The 22,866-nt window shown below is 41.3% G+C and overlaps 1 protein-coding gene across 2 annotated transcripts in view; it reads left to right on the top strand.

Annotated features, from left to right (window-relative positions):
* The first annotated feature begins 912 nt into the window (after positions 1–912).
* The window catches only part of Ccdc50 (coiled-coil domain containing 50), a 62,301-nt gene continuing 40,347 nt past the window's right edge, over positions 913–22,866 (top strand). For both annotated transcript variants that reach the window (NM_182736.2, NM_001401395.1), the window contains 4 exon segments: positions 913–1,037; positions 18,001–18,063; positions 19,012–19,138; positions 21,779–21,869. In NM_182736.2, coding sequence (NP_877400.1) covers positions 989–1,037; positions 18,001–18,063; positions 19,012–19,138; positions 21,779–21,869 — 330 coding nt within the window. In that variant the 5' untranslated portion in view covers positions 913–988.

Below are 22,866 nucleotides of genomic sequence, written 5' to 3'. Positions count from 1 at the left end.
CTCCCACTCTCTCCCATTAGAATACTAATTTTCTACTGTGCCCTCTATGTAGCAAGTCCAGGTATGTATTCTGCTCCGCCCATTTTGATCTCACACCCATTCTTTGATAAATATGCATGGTTTGTGGACTAATGGACTGAAAGATAAGATTAGTGAAGATACAGTTTAGTACTGGAATGTTTCCTTTAGGAGGAAGAGACAGTTCCTAAAGGAGACTGCCTGCTGTACAGATCCATGAGTCGAAGCAAGAAAAGTCGTTTATTTCAGGGAAATACAAATGTCAGAATTATAGACCACTGAGTGGCATGTTTGAACAGGGGAAGCCCATACAATTATGTCACAGTCTCTCCACCCCCGAACTGAACATCCGATCTGGTAGACATTTATAGGTTTTTGTTGAATGAATGACTCAGTTCTCCCTGCTGGTTGTGAATATTCCTTTTCCAGAAGGGCCCAGAATTTGATTCAGTGTCTATTATATACTGGTTCCTTTAAAAAAAAAAAAGAAAGAAAGAAATATAAAACACACACAAACATAGTCATGTATGCATATGTATGTATGTATGTAAGTATGTGTGTGTGTATGTATGTATGTATATGCCCACTAATCTGAGATACAAGAGAGCCTACTTGGTATTCACTAAGGATTTTACACAAATCTTAATCCCAGAGTAGAGCTCAGACTGGGCCTATCCTGGCGCCTAGCTGGCAGGTGCAGCCTTCGGTCCGGGCTTCCCTGACGCCAAGCTGTGGCCGGGGCTGGGCGCGGCAGGCACAAGAGCGAGGGGAGGCGGTCTGGCTCGCGCGCTTCGGCGTGCGGTGAGCCTTGCAGCCCCCGCCCCCCGCCACCGCCGCCTTTCTGTCTCCTCTCTCCCTCCGTACTGGACTCCGGTGCATTTCCGGCCCGGGGGAGTTCGGCGTCGACCCGGCCAGCCCGCGAGGTGGGCGTGCGCCGAGGTCTCCGTGCGCCCGAGGCCCAGCGGCCGCCATGGCCGACGTGAGCGTGGATCAGTCCAAGTTGCCCGGCGTGAAGGAAGGTAGGTCGGGGCTCGCGGGCTCCGGGGAGCGGGCCTGCGCGGGGCACGGGGCCAGCTGTGAACGCCGGGAGCCGCGAGCCGCGAGCCGGCCTGGCCCGCGAGGGGCTGCGGGACGCTCTCAGCCTGGCCGCGCGGCCTTGTTCTGCCCAGGGGACGCTTAATGCAGAAATCACTGCCCTTCCAGGCTGGCCAGGGCCAGGGGGTGGCGTTCAGAGTGGAGTCTTTGTTTTGAAACATGACCCTCTCTCTCTCTCCCTGCTCTGCTCCATCTCCTCTCCACTCCCTCCTTTTTCCTCTGTATCTTCTACTTCCTCCCTCCTTTCTTTCCCTCCCCTCACCTTTCCTCCCCTCTGCCACCTCTTCCTTTCCCTAGTCTAGTGTTTGTCTGGCTCTTAGCTTCCAAAAGGTTTAAAATTGCTTTGAATGGTGGACCTCAAGCCCCTATAAGCATCTCCCACACTTCCTTTTCAATAAAGACCAGGCTGGAGGGGGTGGGAAGCTTGTGACCCTGTCTCCCCCCAGCCCCCCAATGGCTCATTACATCGAAATCCAGGAAAATAAGATTGCCTAGTACTGGCCAGGCCTAGCTTAGTCACCCCACCTCCTCACCCCCGGGCCTAGCATTTTTTATTGTTTTGGTTACTGGCTCGTCTTAATGTCACTCTTTGTCTCTCCCTTCTCGGGAAGCACACGGGAGTTCCAGATTTAAGTATTACAAAACCTAGAGTGTCAAGAGTGCTCTCTTATTAAAACCATAAGTTCTGAGGGGGCGGCCCGTCTTCATTCTGGATCTCTTTTGTTTCCCTAGGGATCTGTGGCCAACACTGTCTGGGTCTGGAAGGAAGGGGTGTGTGTGTGTGTGTGTGTGTGTGTGTGTGTGTGTGTGTGTGTGTGTGTGTGTCTGTGTCTATGTCTGTGTGTTGTGTAAGTGCAAATTGAGTTTTTCTTTCTTGAGACTTTAGGTTTCATTGCCAACTTTAAGTGACTCAGATGGTCTTGCTCAGGCCAATCTGGAAATCCCAAGACAATTAGAGACTACTCGGTTGCATCTGCCCTAGGGTTTCAGAGGAGCACAGTGGCTAGGAATCAATGATTTTATGTTCAAATTGTAGCAGGTTTGGATCTGTTCCCTTGTTTCTAAAGAGTAACAATGCCCCCAGGCTGAGCTTTTGGTCTTAGTATTTTTCCATTGTGTTCTGTTCCTAGCTTGACTTTGGTTATTACAGTTTTAGTTAATGGAGTCTAAAGAGCTGAGCTACAGGGAAGACAAATTGTTTTTTCACTTTGAGACCTTTTTAGAGCTCCTCTCTTGCTTCTGGATATGGGTTTTGGGTGCCAAGGTGTTAGTTTTATGTCTGAAGAAAAAGCGCTCCCTTGGCGTACTTTCATTGTCAGTGGGTGTTGCTGAGATGGAGTGCAAACAAAACCTGGCATGCAAGCTTCAATGCTAGGGTGCTCTGCCTTCTTCCCTCAGCCCTCCACCTGGTATTAATGACCTCGAAAGAACTTCATGTCTGTGTGTGCTGTGAAACTCCGAGGTCTTCATGTTTCTTACCGAGACGTGCTGAATTGGCACTAGTATCTATCTTCTTTCTCAAGGAGTTCCACACTTTGCATCTACGCCTCTAAGATTCTTCCATTCCCTTCTTCCATTCCCGAATGCTCCGAGTTTTAGTATGTTCACATTGGCTTTCAGTCTGGATGTTGTAGTGCTGTAGTTGGCAGTCCTCTTTAGGGACTCTGATGATGTGACAGGGACATTTAGCACGGCTCTTCTATGTGTCTTTGTTAAATGAGGATTTGGTATTTGCTCGCTTTGAAGGAGGTCAAAAGCTGTTGGGATCGTTGTCCTAAATGAAGCACCTGGCTCTACAATCGTCAAAGGCCATGATGGATTTATAGGAGCTTCCCCAGAGTGGTGAGAATTTGATCTGGGAAGTATTCAAGTCTAATGACCTGTATCTCTCTTTCATATAGTTTTTAATTATGGCCCAGTTTCCACCTAGCAATCTGTCTCCTAATTAAAGAGAACTCAGAGATGCCACTGAAGGAGCAGAGCCTGTCCTGACACCGAGGGGACTCCGACACCCTCAGCTATGTCCAAGTGACTTCGTAGCACTTTGTTTAATATCTTGGCTCAGATATTTCAACCTCATTAAAAAAAAATCACCTCTTTTTGTTTTCCACTTTCCTTCTGAATTTAAACCTTGGTAGGTTTATGCAGGTTGACATCTTGGGGTGGATTGTAATAGAGACTGAGAAGAATGTGGGCGTGAGTCCCGTCTCACTGCCCTGTTTGTAAGAGAGGGTGGGACGATTTGATCTTTGATGTATCAAAAACAGATATCAGGGTACAGGATATCTTCTTCCCTAGATTGACATGTAATGCTTACCTCTTTGGTTTATATGGAGGTCAGAGCTTCATTGGGAAAACCCTTTAAAGCAGTCAGTCTCTGTCTGTCTGTCTCTCTCTTTTTCTCTCTCTTTTCTATTCAACAGTTCTCCAAATCTTGTTTTGTTTTGTGTTCCTATTGTTCAGATGACGGGCAAGTCTCATCGTTTGCCTTGTCCATAATAATTCGCACCCCACAGTCCCTTGGGTGCCTGTGTGTCAGCGGCATGCTTACCATCTAAAATCACTGCACCCGGGAGGGACCTACCTTCAGAGTATAGGCCCTGTTTGTGACTCAGTAGTTTTTGAAAATGAGCAATAAAATTTAATACAGTTTTAGAAGTAGCTATACAGAGAGTCACACCTAGAAAGCACTGGTTGGTTAAGGGTCTCAGGCTCCCAGGTTGCACAGTGGGGAAAATTAAATTATTGGGGCTACTTCAGAACTTGAAGAGGAAGATGAAATGCTGTGTGGCATGGTGAGTTGATTGAGAGGTTTCAGAGACCTACCACACCTGCCCCGGGGAAACTGCCCGGGGGCTGGGGGGGGGGGAGGAATTGCCCCGGGGGAAACTGCTGGGGTGCATTTGTTTGGTCCCAGGGCAAGTTTACCTTTCCTTTTCTTTCAAGTCCCACAGCAGATTGTGCCGGTTTTCATGAGTCCATGCTAGGCTGTCTTACAAATATTTATCTCGATTTTTGCTCCTCAGCTGGATCCATGCCTTTTATGGGGCCAGCAGTTACTCATGAAATATTTAAATAGGTGAATGGATGACCAACTGGGCGAGTACACATACTTTAGATTTTCCCTTTCTGGTTTAGATATCCTATTTATAATATAACTGTTTCAGATTCCTTCTCTGACTATAGACTTTTAAAGACATAGGTCCTTTTTATTATGTATATCATACACTAATAATGTCACCATTGAGATGATAAAAACACACTTCTACATTTACACATACATATATACACACACATATATATATATACATATATACAAATATATATCTTGCAAGTTGAACTTATCTAATATAACCATGTAAAACATACAAAAGAAATTGCTTTACTTCTGACTTTGAAATAAAAGCATCATTTTAAGTACAAAGCAGTGTCACCCAATATGTGTATGTGTGTGTGTGTGTATGTGTGAAAGAGAATTCATTGTGTGTGTGTGAGTGTGAGTTTGTGTGTGTGTGAGAGTGAGTGTGTGTGTGAGTGTGTAAGTGTGTGTGAGAGAGAGTGTGTGAGAGTGTGTGTGTGTGAGTGTGAGAGAGTGTGTGTGTGTAAGAGAGAGTGTGTGTGAGTGTGTGTGTAAGAGAGAGTGTGCGTGAGTGTGTGTGTAAGAGAGAGTGTGTGAGTGTGTGTGTGAGAGAGTGTGAGTGTGTGTGTGAGTGTGAGAGTGTAAGTGTGTGTGTGAGTGAGTGTGAGAGAGAGAGTGAGAGTGTGTGTGTGTGAGAGAGTGAGAGTGTGTATGTATGTGTGTGTGTGTGTGTGTGTGTGTGTGTGTGTGTGTGTGTGTTTGGGTGTTTAGTCTGCATGTATGTCTTCACCATTTGGGTGCTCGGAGCCCGTAGAACACAGAAGAGGGTATTGGAACCCCTGGAACTGGCATTACTGATGGCTATGAGCTTTTATCTGGGTTCTGGGAATTGAATCCAGGATTTCTGGAAGAGTAAGTAGTTCTCTTAATCTGTGAGCCTCTTCTGCAGCTGCCAGAAGCAGAACTGTAGAAATAATGTGCTCCTCGCCATATAAGGTGAGAGAGACAATAGTTCCATAATAAAAGTGCTCTGTGCTAGCTGCATGCTTGTGATCTAACATGTAATGCAGAGTTGTGCAGAACTTTCTATGTGCATGCCTATACCATGCCTGTCATTTCAACAAGGAGGAATATAAATTCAAGGCAGTCTTGAGCTACATAGTAAGACCCTTTCTCAGAAACAAAGCAAACATAATCATATTTACATTCTTACCTGTTGTAGGAGGTGAAAATCTGTCACTTTATTGTAGTGTAATGGTTTCTTGAATGAGTAAGTGCATTTCCCCCCAAATGGGTCTGCTTGTAAAATAGAAAACAGCAACACCAACAAAACCACAAACCCAGTACAGAGAATAAAGTTGCTGCTTAGAAAACAATAAAGCTCACTGCCAGTTTTTTTTTTTGGGGTTTTTTTTTTTTTTTTGGATCTGGGGACCGAACCCAGGGCCTTGCGCTTCCTAGGCAAGCGCTCTACCACTGAGCTAAATCCCCAACCCCTCACTGCCAGTTTTAAAAGGACAGAGCAGAGAGCACTGAAAACAACATGTGCTGCCAATGTAATCCTTTTAGTTACAGAAATCTGGGAGCCAGAGATCGGGAATGAGTGGTCATGGTGAGCAGGAGAGGTTCTGAGGGCATTTGGTACCCGTTTAGTCTTCCCTCCTCTCCCATCCTCTTCTCACCCTTCCCACCTGTTTCTTCTGAATCGCGGTGTGCATGTGTACATCCAACTTGTGCAGTGTGTCCGACCGTGCTGTCTATCATGTTTAAAACTCTAGGATGACAACCAGGAGTGACGAGACTGAGGGTTTTCCAGGAAGTTATTTGGGGACAGTGTTTCCTATGACGTTTATAGACTTCATCTTTAACTCAATGCTTCTTTGAAGCTCCCACGTTTGAGGAAATAAATTGTATGAATTATTAAAATCATACTCCTGCCTCAGTGGTTTTCCACTTGGGGGAAAAATTCCACTTCTTTTTTCTTGTGTACTCAGCCTTCATGAAAGGTTTAATATTTAAGGATATAAACTGTCTAAAGTTAAATTTTTTAGAGAAGTAGACTCTGATCTTTCCTTACTTTCTATAAGCGTTTTGCAGATGTATGAATTTTGCTTCAGAGATTAAAAGCACTTTGAGACATAGCCACTGTCAGTGCCGTGGGATGAAGAATTTTAGCTGGTGACACACTTGAAGACTGTCTTAGCTTCATAGATAAACGATTAGATCTTCGATAAAACCTTGAAAGGATGATTAGTTTTATATTCAGGAGGACTTGAGAGATTCTTTAGGTGTTTGAAATAAGAAACTAGTGTAAAGGAATGCTCAGACATACAGGTCAGGTGGGTGTGTGTATAGGAGAGTTGGTAATGATAGTGTCATGAAAACCTTACAGTTTACTTAGTACTTGTTTGCACATTCCTCTTCCTTCCCTTTTGCTTCTTTTTTCAGTAGAGTTCATTTAGTTATGATTTGTATACAGTAAATATTCTGTTTAGTGTATGATTGTGAATAGTTGTAGAGTCTGTTAATGAAGTTTGCTTATTTTTATAATTAGACTTCTAACTGAACTTGGACAATTCTCCAGGCATTCTGAATGAATGTCTTTTTTTTTTAAAGATTTATTCATTTATTATATATAAGTACACTGTAGCTGTCTTCAGACACACCAGAAGAGGGCATCAGATCTCTTTACAGATGGTTGTGAGCCACCATGTGGTTTCTGGGATTTGAACTCAGGACCTCTGGAAGAGCAGCCGGTGCTCTTAACCGCTGAGCCATCTCCCCAGCCCCTGAATGAATGTCTTTGAGGCATAAAATTGCCAAGTAATGTCAGTTCTAAAGTTTAGTTTACTATCACAACACTGTGCACAGCTTTATTAAATACCTGTATATAACCTGTGTTTTTGATGTCAGCTAGATGTCTTATAGATGTTCTAGGAAGTTCTCTTTGTATACAAGACCGTGTTTGTATTGAGCATTTGGGAAATACAGATGGAGTCTATTGTGACAGCCTTAGTCCAAGGATTCTGGAGTTCTTAAAGTTTTTGCAGTGACCATATGTATGCTTTCTTGACTTTTTCAGGTTTTAACAGCTCAAAAAGAATGTGATTTATAATGGCCGTGAAACTAGAATTTTAGCAAATAATGTGTTGTAGGAACAGTCATGGCAGAGGCAGTGGCTACAACAGTGTAATGATATGGCCTGGTACTTTATAAACAACAAACAAAACTTTTAAACTTAGTTCAATGAAATTTACCTACTGTAACTGTTAGTATTACTGTTATAACTTTACTTTCATATCAAACCCAGAACTTTACATATGCCAGAAACCATTCCACCACTGAACTTCAGACTTGGTCTCAGGAGACCTAACTTTTAAAATAAATTGGGTCGCTCTATTTTTCGCCTACCCACCTTGCCTCCCTCCCTGCCTCCCTCCCTCCCCCTCTGTTTCTTTCTTTGTCTCTTTCTCTTTCTCTCTCTCTCTTTCTTTCTTTCTTTCTTTCTTTCTTTCCTTCCTTCCTTCCTTCCTTCCTTCCTTCTTTCTTTCTTTCTTTCTTTCTTTCTTTCTTTCTTTCTTCTTTCTGCTTATTGCTCTAATAATTGGCTGTCTTCAAAAGTCTGTGTGCATTTGCATAGATGAAGTACTACTTCAGTGGGGTATTAGACCAGTTTCCTACCAAACCTTGAAGGCAATCCCAAGGAAGCTCCTTACTGACAGATAACCAAGGAGGCCACCACTGTACAGTTTTGCTTTGTCTTTTGTAGTGAGTCTTCAAATGGGGTTACTTTCCTTCAGTTTACTCAGTTTATTCTAGTAAAAAAGTCCCTTTGGTTAACTATAGTAAAAGTGTGACTGATGTAAGTTAAGTCTGTGCTTGGTCTTCTGTCCCTGTACACAGCACAGCTAGTTTGTTTTCTAACTGTCCAGGAACTCATTGTTTGCTTTAAGACTCACATTCTCTCATCTTGAGGACTTCGGGAAACTGGAAGTAGAGAAAGATGGAGAAAGGACTTAAGTATTGTTCTGTTAGTTCTGGTAGTGCTCATTTGTCCCAACATCTGGGCCAGCAGCTTTTTAAAAAACCCAGTATCTTCGTTTGTAGGTCACATTCTGGTTCTGCCTACAAAACGTTCCTTGTTTAGCCAGTGATGACTGGATTCTAATTTGAGGTCTGCTTCTTCTGTTTTCTGATGTCTGTTGTATGGCTTCATTATTTTAAGCTCGATTATACTGTATATACAGCTTATTTTTTCTCCTTTTATTGAAAATAGATAATTTTTTCTAACATTATATCCTGATCTTAGTTTCCCTTCACTCTACTCCTCCCAGGTCCTCCCCATGTTTCTTCCTTTTTAGATCCACTTCCTTTCTGTCTCTTATTAGAAAGGAACAGCCTTCTAAAAGGTAACAACAAAGCCTAAGAAAATAAAATGTATTACGATAAAGGAAAAAACCATTGTATTGAAGTGGGCCATGATAACCCAACCAGAGGAAAAGGGTCCCATGGGCAGGCACAGGAATCAAACAGCCACTCAGCTCAGACTCTGGAGTCTGGTAAAAAGACTAAGATAAAAGGTATAATATCTCTGCAGACATCCTGGTCCAGACCCACAGGATAGGCGCTGTGCTTTGGTGCGTTAGCTCAGTGATTTGGAAGGCCCTGTTCTGGTGTCCTCCATTCCCTTCTGGCTCCTACAATCTTACTGCGTTCTTTGCTTTGGGTGTTCTGTGAGCTCTGATGAGAGGGATTTGACGGGGTCATCCCAATTAGAGTTATGTCTCTGTCTCTTTCTCTCTCTCCGTCTCTCTTTGCATAATGTCAGGAGGTGGGTCTCTATCTTCTCATATCTGCTGCCAGAGGAATCTGATGATGAAGGAATACGGGACTGATCTATGAATGTAGCAGAATATTAACAGGAGTCATTTTATTGATAGTTTTTATTTGTTTGTTTTTGATTTTTAGACCTGTAGTGTTTTACCTTTGGTTTTTGGGCTATCTAGGCTCTGGTTCTTGGTTAACCTAGCAGTATGGGTTCCATCTCATGGAGTGGGACTTAAGTCAAATCAGACATTGGTTGGATCCTCCCACAAAGCTGGGGCCAACATTGCCCTAGTATATTTTTGCAGGCAGGACAGATTATATATACGTCGAAGGTTTTGTGGATGGGTTGCAGGATGGTATTGTGTAGAATACCTTCCTATACCACAGAGAATACTTTTGGTTAGTAACACCAAAGGCCTCTGGGTTGCTGTTTTCTCCAAGGCTGCTGGGTTTTCCTGTCTGTGCTCCTGGGCTCCAGCTCCTGAGGCAGGCTCATGCCCTCTGTCCTGTGCTTCCCTGGTGGGTTATAATGGTCTTTCTTCTCACACTGTCTGTCTGTCAGACATTCCACTTGAAGATTGTCTTTTTACCCATCCTGGGATAGGAAAGAAGCTGCCCCCTTATTGTTCTCTGTTAACATTCCATCTAGTTGATATTAAAAGTTATTAACAGAAAGGGGGCATTGCTGAAAGAGCAGGGACATGGTGGCGAGGGGAGGCATCCTTGTTAGAAGCGCTTTCTGCCTTGTAGATGTACAAGTTCATTAGCTGCAACACCTAAACATACCTGTCTCCAAGACTGTCTTGAGGCTCTGAATGTATTTATTTATTTTAAATTCATAATTATTAAGTAAACCTAAAGTGTACACTATGAAATGTAGTAGAGATAATTGAGACTTCATGCATTCGGTGCTAATTTTACAAAGACTGTCCTTTAGTTAGCTTTTTGCTTGTTCTCTGTGGGTTTCCCTTAATTTCCTTAAAAGGCAGGGAACTGATTTTACAGGAAAGTTCTGTGATTCCTGCACTATGTATATGTGCATTTACCATTCCTCAGTAGCAGTATGTAATACAGCTATCATTTTTATTCTTACTTTAAGATTGAGTAGAGGAGACTACTCCTTTGCTGTAAGCATTTTTACTGTGCACTTTTCCAATAACTGAGCCATCACCAGACTTACTTGATTGTACATATTTAAACCCTGGTATTTATATATGGATTCATGACATAATATTTAAACCAAAGTAAACATGTATCTAAATATTTATCAAAATCCTTTTAGCCTGTGGAAATACTCATCTTATTTCCATTGTATATGGAGTCCTACTGTTCCATAATGTACCAGAAGTTTTTATTCCTGGTCCTTAGAACTTTGTACTCACTAAACTACATCCCCCTGATAGGAAGCAGGACGTTGAGATTCCCCGTTGAGAAGCAGACAGGTTAACAGATTTGCTTAAGGGCTTTGGCTGATGAGTACACAGTGTGTGAATCTCATCCATGTAGCTCCAAAGGTGAGGTTTTACTCTCCATGGACATAGTTCTGTGTGAGCTTCAGTTCACTGCGTACTCATGTTGCCACGCTGTGCTGTTTGTCTTGGAGCTTAGCATCCTTGCTGGAATCTTGCTGGATCTCGGTGAATCTTTGCTTCTGGCTTTCCTAGTAATAGCTGAGTTTCCAGCTTTGTTGAGAATAGAGAGCTATCAAACAAATCCACATGCGGGGCTGAGGGATAGTAGTTAGGAGCTCCAGGTACTCTTTATACCTGCAAGATATACTGTAACTTCAGTAACTCTCTGTAACTTCAGTTCCAAGAGATCTAAAGCCCTCATTGGCCTGTGTAGGTACAGCACACATGTAGTATATACAAATATACATTCAGGCAATATACCATATACATAAAAAATAAAATTTTAATTATTCATGGTATTTGAATATCAATTAGATGAATAAGGTTTTTTTCTCAAAGAAAAAACCCACAAAATGTCTCATTTTAGGTTTTCATTGCTGTGAAGAGACACCATGACCACAACAATTCTTATAAAGGAAAACGTTTAATTGAGGCTGTCTTCAAGTTTTATAGGTTGAGTCTGTTATCTTCATGGGAGCATGGCAGCATGTGGGCAGGGGTGGTGCTGGAGAGGTCTGTATTCAATTTGAAGGCAGCCAGGAGGAGACTGGAATTGCACAGTGGGTAGAGCTTGAGCATAGGAGCCCTCGAAGCCCTCCCTACAGTGATGTGCTTCTTCAACAAGGCCATATCCCCTAACAGTCCCACTCCCCACGGGCACACATTTAAATCATGAGTCCAAACTGTTCAAACCACCACACAAAACAAAAACAAAAACAGAAAGATTACTTCTGTCAGCTTACATAATCCTCTAAAGAGTTTTGTGTGTCCCTCATTTTTTTGTATCACAGTCTTATATTTATACTGGAACTGCAGACTGGTTTCTTCTTTGTAATTACTGCAGGGTCTCAAAGTCGCCTTTATTTCTAGAGCATGACTATCTAATTTTAGTCTTCTTGAGTGATGCTAGGAAAGAAGGTCTGATCTGTGTGGACACTAAGTCAGGAGACTGAGTGGATCCTAGGAAGGCGCCTGTGATCTCAGGGTGTCATCTACATACGTCATACATTTCCCGTCAGTGAAGTGACCTTGACTACTTTCTGAGATAGGACATTTCAGAACAAATTCATAGGAATTTGAAGTCTTGTTCATTTGTTTCATAAGGGATTTTTGTTTTACATATTTTGAGGTTGCTGGAAACTTATATAGATTTTGACAGTTATCAGAATGAAAATCAGACTTTTACAATTTGGGGGAAAATCTTTTAGAGATATTTCCCTTGTCTACTTTTCTTACAAACTGCAATAGAGTTGGAAGTTTTTAGTATTGGTTATTTATTTCCCCTAACAATAGGGGAAAACACGACAACCAAGTATGTCCTTCTAGAAGAGAAGTGAAAGTATAGGTCAGCCTGGATAAAGGAATCTTGCAGGAGCTGTACTTACCGGATAGGGACAACCTCCTCCCCTCCCCCTTAAGTTGGGTCGGGTGTGTTAATGAGCCACATTGGGTTTTTTTTCACAGAGGTGTAGGGAGAGGAGTGGCTTTTCTTTCTAGGCAAAAACTGAGAACTTGAAGCCAAAGCCATGAAAGTGCCAGGGGAATTGAGTGCTGCTCAGAGCAAAACAGTTGGATGGAATTTCTTTTTGGTAAATGAACAAAAAGTAGGATAAATCAATTCTTATTATCTGGATAATTTTCGAGGAAAAATGCTTTGAAGAACCTTTGTGTGTTACTGTTTCTTCTGTTTGAGAGTGCCCTGTGGCTAACTGTAGTCTCTTGTTTTAGAATAATGGCGTGCACAGCATTGATGGTTTCTCGTCTCATAGATGAGCAAACACGTTCACACTTATGTGTTATCAGAATGTTCAATTAGAGACTTTTCCAGCCAGTCACGGAACTCCTTTTTGCCTCCTTGTGCGCTGTTTGTTCATTGAGTGTTTCACAGAAACAGTGTCATATAGTATACATACATTTATTACAGAAATGTATGAAAGCTTCACTTTTTTATAAAGATAAATGGGAAATTCTGTGTTTATTTGAAAATAAATGCAACATTTTAAAACAGAGGTACTTCTGTTTTATTAATTTTTATGATAGACTAACTTAGTTATTTGAAGTTCAAATGTTCCTGGATTGTTGTAAAGATCAACCATATACAATGTCATTATCCAGAAGGAAAGCAAGGCAGACATTTAGGAGAAAGCTTTTTCAATTGTGATCAGTATGATTTTCAAGGCCCGTTGACATCCATGGATATATGCATTCCCTAATCCGATTGCAGGATCCTTGGCTATGATGAGACTCTTGATGAGTGAACCCCATTAACTCTGAGGAGTGCCTGCTCCCTTTCCTAGCTGAGCTCTGTTTACTTTAGCTGTGTGGTTGTATCTCCACAGTTTGCCTCATAAATGTGGACTGACTTCTTTTCCTTTGTACCCTTCTGAAGTTACCAAAACTGCCATCAGCTGTAGAGCTAAGGGACAAGAAGCAGGGGAAGTCTTAGGATACAAGCATCTGAAGGTAAACTGGTGACTAAGACAAAAGCAATCACGTTCTCGAGACACTTGGTTAAAACAGGTGTGCTTATACATACACATACCTGCACACTTGTGTACACGTGTGCACATGTGCTATTGGTTTTAAGCATTTAATGTACTAGAGCCTAATTCAGGTTCCTGAGTGATGCATTTATCTAAATGAACACTGTACCATCTGTAGAGATCTAATTATTATCTAGAACACTGTTACCCCGTAAAACTTTTTGATAATGAAATTATGCTGTATCCTACAAAATAGTACCCACTAGTCCCATGTAACAGTTTGCAGTGGAAACATGGTTCATGGTAAATTGAGACCTCAATTTAAAAAAAAATGATTATAATTAACTCAGGCTGCAATAGGTACTAGTGTAGTGTGAGAAAATATTGTATCCTAAGTATTAGATAAATAATACTTCAATAAAGCATCCAGCTTTTGGTCTTCAAATGACGTCTTAACTAATTTGTCTACCGAATGTTGGGTGGTGGAGAACATACTTCGCTTGCATGGAGTATAAGAAGGCGGAGCTCAGCCATCAGTTTGGTGGTCTTCAGATTGAACTGGTCTCAACTGTCGGTGTTCCTTGAGAAAGCAGATGCTGCTGTTGCTTGGGCCTCTGTCTATCTAGGAGTATGTGCATCTTTATTTTCTGAGAATGGACAGGATCTGAAAAGTGGCTTGCTTAGGGTAGTTTTTCCATTCTTACTACTGCCAAAAGATTTTGTGTTTCACAGTAATTCCAGTTCATAAAGTTCATTTCTGTAACAAAGGAAGTTTATGGAGTTGTATTTTCTAAACTTAGAAGGGCAACATGAATTACTTATGGAAAGTAACTCTTTTTAAGAGTGTTACCACTATGAGTAACAATTCTTCTATCCCCTGCTGCTCTGAGCCTGGTCATTTTCCCAGTCAGAGGGAAAATTCTTGACTCAGCATTTTGTCTTTGAATACTCAGTTAGTTACTCTGTGGTCTTGATAATGAAGTAAATGGCTTGCGATATTAAAGTAGTACGTCTGATTTGACAACTTGTATCATCTCAGCATTTTCAGAACTGCTGGCCTATAATCTGCTCTGTCTGTGGTTAGCTCTAGTCCTGTTTGCCAAGTAAGTGGCTTAAGTTACTGGGTTGCACTTAGCTTTGAGTTCGGGGTAGGAAGTACTGGTGGCACAGAAATTTACTTTGATAAATTGCATGAAAGCTAAAATTTCGAGATTAGATTGTTCTGCTTTTTAAAATGTTTCCTCTATGCTTAGATTTGTGTTTTGTGTGAGTGTGGGTCTGTGTGTATGGGGGGTATGTCCATGCATATATTTAAACTCAGGCATATTGTCTTTCTATTCTATAAAATGTGCTTTTATTTAAGTTCTAACATGAGTATACTTGCATATTACATGCTAGTAAACAGTTGTTCCACGTGAGTAACTGGCCTTATTTACTTCTCTTTCTGCTGAGAGTGGGACAATGTTAGTATTTTCCATTTGCTGCTTCAGGAACATCACACAGACTTACCTAGATTTTCTTGGTGTTCTTTGCCATACAACCCAAAAGCTCTAAGGAGTGATATCAGTTGAGCCAATAAAGCCTCCTACTAAAACCTGTCCTTTACCTAGTGAGTGCTTGCTGCCCTGCTGCTTGGGTATCTAAGCTGTTGTAAAACACACCTTTTTATTACAAAATGTTTGCAAAGGATTATAAATATCCCCTTTATGGAAAATAATTGGAAAATAGAATGTCTCAAGAGGAAAGGAATTTTAGTTACATTGTAATCCTATGCTACATTATTAGGGTTTTTTTTTTTTTAAATGCTTATTCTTTCTGGAACACTCTAAAAATCCAAATCACATTGACAAGTCAGATATTTCTGTTGTCATCAGAGTATTCTGTAAGGCTTCTCAACATCACCATTAGGCTCTACTTATGTACCACAGATGCCACTTCCTAAGATTACCTGCTCAAATGGACATCTGTGTGGTACATAAACCAGGAGGCGTCACAGTGCCATGACGGTTCAGTTGTATGCTGCAGGGAATGTGGATGTCTTCAGACTAAGGCCACACTGTACAGTATACCCACTGTAGGTCACGGGTTGTGTTTTTCTGAAGATCATTTTGCTTAGTTCCTTGATGTTCTGGTGTGAGAGGAAGAAGCCTTCATGCTACCAAAGTCCTTAATGGAACTATAAATCATTACTTGGATTGGACAGAAAGAGGCTGGATTTGATAACTATTGAACCTGGGATTGTCACTGTAATTGTGTTGGATGAGGTGATGAGCTCTTCACCTTTTCTGTGAATAGCGACTGCATTTAGAAATACTGATGTGAAGTGTCATGTAACGCTCTTGTTCTTGGTACCCCTTGGAGTAAAGCTCTCTGACGCTAGATGTGCTGGTGTTGGAACTGACACAGTGACTCTTACTGTCATATTTGGAAGGTCTATCCTGTTGCACAACTTTTAACAAAAGTAGGGTTTTTTTTTTTTTTTTTGTTTGTTTGTTTGCTTGCTGTCCATATGGCAGGATTATTAACCCCTAAAATGTCTTCTTACTAGATTTAATAGTCTTTTTGTTCTCTTTTTGACTTATTGATTTTGATTTGTTTTATTTAATTTTTCATGTTTTTTTAATTTTACTAAATTTGTTAATATTTTCTAACTTTAAAAGTATTTGACAACCAGCAACTTCTGAGGTCATAGGCTGGATTTTTCAAAGCAGTGACTCAAGAAATTGATTCCAAATTTTGCAAATTCCTATCAGTATCTTACTACATGTTACACTGTGCTTCAAAGTGCCACATGCATCCTAAGTCTTTTTGCTGCTTGTCTTAACAAACTTACAATCACGGGCATGCGTACACGTACACACCACATACATATACCATACCACATACACACACACACACACACGCACACACGCACACACACACACCCCATACACACACACCCCATACACACACACCACACACAGACACACCACACACATCACCCCCCCACACATAACACGCGCGTGCGCGCATACACACACACACACACACACACACACACACACACACACACACTATACTGGGCTCTACCTTAGGGCAGCGACACTCTTTCACCATTTTGGGATTATCAGGATTATTTTTTATGCTGTAGAGGTATGTTTTATTATGGTCCAAGGAGACCCAATAGTGGACCACCTGCCTGAGTAGACCATCCTTCTAGATGTCCTAGGGTTCTGTCAGATACAGATACATATCCTGAATTTGGGTTGATGGAATTTTGCTCTTTCTTGAAGAAGGATTGATAACTTCTTAGGCTTCTTTTGAGTAGGTTGAGAATATGAGTGAATCGGTATACTAGATGGACACAAGTGGGAAAGTTTAGAATTTCATGTGCATGGTGTACATGTGTGCATGTGTATGTGTGTGTGGTGAGGAGCGTTATGTAATGAAATCACCCTTATTTAGAAATTACTGTCCAGGCATTATTTAGAGTGGGAATAAAATGACCCGTAAGATATTCCTCTCTCTTAGGATTTACAGCATGTACTGGAGACTTAGATGAATAAAATTATTTGTGTCATGGGGTAGTGCTACAGTACCATCATATAAATAGCCGGGCGCTTGTGAGTGAGTCCAATGTGTTGGTATGAGTTTGGATTAATGGAAAGGTGGCATTGGAAGTGCGATATTAAAGACTGATCATAAATTCTCTATCCGATATTGGTGGGTGGTTTTGGCAAATAGAACAAGTTTCTCCCTTCTGCTCTATCTTCATCACGTATAATGATGTCTGAGCTTTTCCATACTTGCTAGGCCTTCCTCTTTCTTTGCTATGGATATGCAACAGCCAGGTAAATGAAAACAAGAACCAGTAAGTCCAGGGATCGTTAGTCCTTTAGTTTAGACTTTAAAAGTTTTACATGTATGAGTGTTTTGCTTGTATGCATGTTTATGTACAGTACATGCCTGGTACCCACAAAAGCCAGAAGAGACTGTGGATCCCCTGAAACCGGACTAGACAGTTGTGAGCTGCCATGTGGGTACTGGGAATAGAACCTGCCTCTTACACAAGAGCTGTAACCCCTCCTTAACCACTAAGCCAGCACTTCAGCATCAGTATCCTCAGTTTTACAACTGGTTGGTACGTGATTCTTCAGAATAGAGTATACAGGAGTAAAAGTCTATCTTTTCTGATTTTTTTCAAAGATATTTTAGAAGTCTTTGTACTTGAGAATAATATACTAAAGATCATATGCTATTATGTAATATCACACACACACACACACACACACACACACACACACACACACACACACACACAATGGATCACGTCTGCCAGGAAGGATCAGTGTCTCCCAGGCAGATGGAGAGGTAGATGGGAATTTGCAAATTTGTGGGTTCTAAAGCTGTTGCTTAATATTTTTACCTCAGGCAGCAGAGGAGAGTTAGCCGTTGTTTTGTGGCATACTTGGCCTGACACTCGACAGGCACTATGGGTTTTCATTTTATGCCTTATTTACTTTTGTTTATCTGTATGAGTGTTTATCTGCATTTATGTAAGAATAACACATGGGGCCTGATGCCTGTGAAGTCCAGAAGAATGTGACCCACAGTGTAAGCGTCCATGTGGGTTGCTGGCGTCCAAACCAAGATCCCTTGCAAGAGCAGTGATTGTTCTTAACCATTAAACCATTTCTCCAGACCCAGCATTAGGGATTGTTATGAATGATGAATTCATACTTCAACCAGACATTTTATGCACTGTAAATTATTTAAACTAATAAACTAAAAAAAATTGAAATTGTTCTAAAGTACACAAAATTCTTTTATCTTTATGTTAAAGTGAAGTAACACTAATTAGTTCTCCATCTGCTCTTCTCCTCTGCAGTGTGTCGAGATTTTGCTGTCCTGGAGGACCACACCCTGGCTCACAGCCTGCAGGAGCAAGAGAGTAAGTAGCAGCTCTAATTCTCGAGCCTGCAGCCTGCTCTTTAGTGGCAGCTTGCCTGGTTTCTTCCTGTGAGGTAAGGAGAAAGTATACCTTATGTGTGCCCTGAAGGATACGTCTAGGCAAATGACAAGGGTACATAATGAATTCTAGATGTCTTGAAGTGAGAGTCAGGGATAAGAAGAATACTCACTGTCTAGGGCAAAGGACAGACTTTCCTCTTCCCTTCCTCGGGGGTGACGACAGTGATTGTACGTATATCTGTAGTATATCAAGAGGCTTTCCTAGGAAGTAGAGACAGGGGCATTTTTCACAGGCAATACTAGTGTCTGCATTAAGTAACATTGTGGATTTGTTTGTTGTTTAAGATGGGGGTCTCATGTAGCCCAGGATGATCTGAAACCCCCTGTATAGTCTAGGATGATTTTGGAAGTCTGATCCTCCTGCCTCTGTGTTCCAAGTGCTGGGATTACAGACGTGTAACACCATCTCAGCTGACTCTGTTGCCAGGGATGGAACCCAGGCCTTCCTGCATGCTAGACATGCACTCTGCCAGGTAAAACTGGCATAATCCCAGCCCATATGGTGGAGTTTCTTAGTACTTAGTTGTGTTTTAGTGGAAAGTGAAACACAATTAAAGAGCCATTCGTGAGTACTTGGAGTAGCAACAGAAATTAGTGGGAAGAACAGTGACCAGCTTATAATGCCTGTAGAGACATCATGACACTGCTACTTTTATGTTATGTGACCAAAACAAATGATTTACTCCTTTTTTGTATTCTTTATATTCAGTGGAATAATTGCTGTTGTGCTTTTATCTATTGTTAAAAATATAAAATGGAGTGGTAGAAATATAGATTGTTTAAATCATGAGGCTTCTCTTAGATTAATTGCGAGGTTTGTATTAGCTAGTCAGCATATTATAACTCCCTTTTTCATGGTTCTGTGCAGTTGAGCATCATTTAGCATCCAACATTCAGCGGAACCGTCTGGTCCAGCATGATCTGCAGGTTGCCAAGCAGCTCCAAGAGGAAGACCTCAAAGCCCAAGCTCAGCTCCAGAAGCGCTACAAAGCCCTGTGAGATCTGGGGAATGGTGTAGATACGAGGCATGCCTATGGGACCTGCAGCTAGGGCGGGGAGGGCCCCTCCCATCTCCATTTCTTTTCTGTCTGGGATTTCAAACTGTATGGTGGCTATCCAGTCAGTAATGTTCCTTGAAAATGTCTTTGTTTTTTGAAATAAATATTGGGAAATGTTAATCATGATAGGTTCACTTTTAGCTCTGTGACTTTGAACTGATTGGTTTGTCTCTTTCAATTTAGTCTTTGTACCCATGTCATGAAGAAAATAATCTCTTGTCTTCTGACTGTAAGTTTGTTTGGGGAAAGCCTTGGAATAACAGACGCCAATTCTTTATGTGCTGTAATGAGTTTCTTTAGTTTTTCTTAGCTATGTTTGCTGCTCCGTCTTTCTTTGATTTCTTTGCTCTTCAGGAAGCACAAGGTTCTAGAAAGCACTGGCTTGCAGAGCGATGGGTTAGAAGTGCTAAATGTGAGAAATACACCATTTTGTTGTAGGACCCCCAAATCAGGGGCTCCTGGGAAGCTAGAAAGGGTAGCATTCAGTCTTTGCTCTCTGGCAGTCTGGACGGCTGGCACAGCAGGGATTTTAATTAATTGTACTTGTCACTGAGATCAGGACCGTGAGCTACTGTTGAGCCAGGATGACCAGTGTTGACTGCTGTGTGCTCAGGCGCTCCTCCTCCTTCACGGCTCTGCATTCAGCTGAGGACTTGGAGCTCACCGCACTCGGAAAGTCCTGAAGCGCAGCCTCAGCTTCACTTTGACACCGTCTGTGGCGTTTGTGACCTTTGCCATTTTGCTCAGCTTTCCACATTGTGCTTCTGCCTTCTTTCTGTTCATTATTTCCTTGTCATGGTTTATTTCTTTGTTTTAGTGGGTAAGATCCTAACTTATTTTACCTATAACATAAAGTCATTAAGCCTGAGCCGTGATTTATAACTTACTCAGTGGCATGGGAAGTCATAGCTCACGACTGACCAAAACCAGGTCTATAGACGTTTTATTTAGGGATCGTGTGGTTCCTACCATGTCTTAACACAAACTCTGATGTGAGCTCCTGTACACTCTGGATTGTTTTTGTACTACCATGTAATGTGTGTAGTGTATAGTGTACTATGTGCACATAGTGTAAACACACAGTAGACACTATTTGTATAGATAACACATGTATTTTTAGGTACATCTTCCTTTTGATACAAATAAATGATTTTTATCTTCTAGGGTTTGTTAAAATAGACATTTGGGTTTCAGTTACTCTAGAGAAGTTAGGGCTGTCCTGATAGTACTTTGTACTGTGATCTGCTGATTCTGTGGATACAAACATGGAGTATACAAACATGTCTGAGACTCAAAAAATGTTTCAAGTTCAGTTGTTGGAGGGAAAATAAGGGACAATACATTTATTTAGCAGGTGAACTGCAAATTTTTATTTCCCAGCTTGTTTCAAAGTAGTAATTGCTAAGCACATTTTTGTTAATCTTTCCTAAATGATTACTTTATAAAAGTGGTAACTCCCAGACTTAACCACATTCTAGAGTTTAAACCTCTTCTCTTTTTTTTTTTTAAACCTGAAACTTTATAGTTTTTCCTGAGAACAGCAGACTTCCCTAATTTAAAGATGCTAGGAGAGATGGCTCAGTGGTGCAGAGCACTTCTGCCCTTGAAGAGGGCCAGGTTTGGTTACCATTACTACCCAGCACAATCATCTGTAATTCCAGCTCTGGAGGTCTGATGCCATCTTCTGGCCTCCTTGTATACAAGACATATATGTGGTGCCTGTACATACATGTAGATGTTCAACACATACACATAAAATAAATAAATACATCTTAAAGGTGCTATTTAAAGATTTCTTTTTTCTTACCAAAATGATTGCACTGATTCCTTCCATCAAAACGTAGAAACGACTTTCTGTTTGTTTTCTCTATGTTGAGCATCGTTCTGGGCCCATTGTAGGTGTTGCCTAATTTTCTCTTTTATTCATTAATACCAAAATTGACAAATAAGCTAAAAATTAAAACCAAAAGAACTATGGTAGCAACAATGTTTCTAATGTCCAAAGCATTGAGAAAACTGGCATTTTCCAAAGAAGCCTCAACTTGGAACCACAGTTCAGGAATGCAAGCTCTTTTTGTCCTTTGAAATTTTTAACACATTTTTTAGTTACTAAATTTAAAAGTAATAAAGATTATCTTTTGTTTATATAGCACTTTAAAAGCCATACTATAACTTATAATCACAAAATTATTGATGTTTTCATGCACTTGCTCGTATTCTTTTTTCTATGTGCTCTGTGTTTTGATATTGGTGGGTATTGATCTCCTGGGCTATGCAGCTTTTGTAGAATTCTGGAAGAGCCTGTGTCTAATTGTAGAGTGGCCCCAGTTGGGTGATGTGATGTTGTGTTGATTACAATGTCTGAAGGAGATGCCAGTTTTCTCACACAGTCACTTTGTTTTCCAATTTTCTCCTCTGTTCAGTTGAGCATCGATCCTTGTTGGATCCTTTTTGGTCAGTGCCATGCAGATTGAGTTAAAATATATTAACAGCTTATAGTGAGTGTTTAGTAAACTGTTCTGATTAAGAAAAATGTTCCCTTCTGTTCTTTGTTTATATCACCTTTGCCTTTTATAGTGAACAACATGATTGTGAAATTGCTCAGGAAATCCAGGAGAAGCTGACAATCGAGGCTGAGAGACGACGTATTCAGGAGAAGAAGGATGAGGTATGACTTTGTTGAAGTTTCATGTCAGTGAAAGAGGTTTAGCGCAATGCAGCGTTTCTGGATGGCAGCAGGACTCCTCATGTGGAGTTCAGGCGAGCCTTGGGTGTTGTTTTCTGGGGACTACTGTTTATTGCCTCTTGATGGCTTGTTCCCTTGGAAGTCTTGACATGAAATTGAGTTAGTTCTCAACAGTACAGAAAGGTGTATGTTATCTCTGCTCTGGTGGCCTCACAGGATAGGGAAGCGTTCTCAGAAGCAGGAAGTCTAAGATTAGATATTGCCAGCTTCTCTGGGGAGCTGTGCCCTAGCTGTCAATGTCCACCTCTGTCTCGGTGTCATATGAAAGAAACTCATGATTGGTTCAAGGACCATGTCTTAGCCTGTATGACCTTAAATAGTTATATGACCTTAACTAGTTTTATCCACAAAGGCCTCAGAGGAGGCCACATTCTGCAGCTCTGAGTAACTGAATTGCTGAGAGCATTCTTCAGCTCACTTAAGGTCTCTGCATCTGAGTTCAGCTTTTGAGAGCGAGCCTGAAGCAGAACTCAGACTAGAGTCAGGAATAAGTTCTCATGAGGTCTCAAGAGCTGGAGTTAGACTCACTGGCCTTATCTGCTGGCCTAATGCATTGATTCTTCTGGCCTCTTGACCGTTTCTTCTTAGAACTGAAATGATGATAGTTGATAGTAGTGCCTGGATTGTGAGATGACGAATTTGCAGATGTTTGCTGTTCGTAGTTTATATGCAATACTCTATGCTGAGAATTCATTTCTCTGCCTTCTTTTAAAATTGTTGCGTATAGTTTTAAAAGCTACCACCTTTTGCTCCAAGATCAGCCTGCCACCAGCCCCTCCTAGCTTTCCTCTTGTTCTACCTGCCTTTTCTCAGAGAGTGATACCAGCTCCCACTTGAGACCCTTGAATCCATGAATAAAAGACACACAGACACAGTTTGTTACTTTACAACTTGCCTTCTAGGCACAGTTGCTGGGCAT

Source organism: Rattus norvegicus, chromosome 11, assembly GCF_021556685.1.
Source record: "Rattus norvegicus strain SHRSP/BbbUtx chromosome 11, alternate assembly SHRSP_T2T, whole genome shotgun sequence".
NCBI classification, from domain to species: Eukaryota; Metazoa; Chordata; class Mammalia; order Rodentia; family Muridae; genus Rattus; species Rattus norvegicus.
Note: the sequence above shows the minus strand (reverse complement) of the source record. Positions and strands in the feature narration are given on the sequence as shown.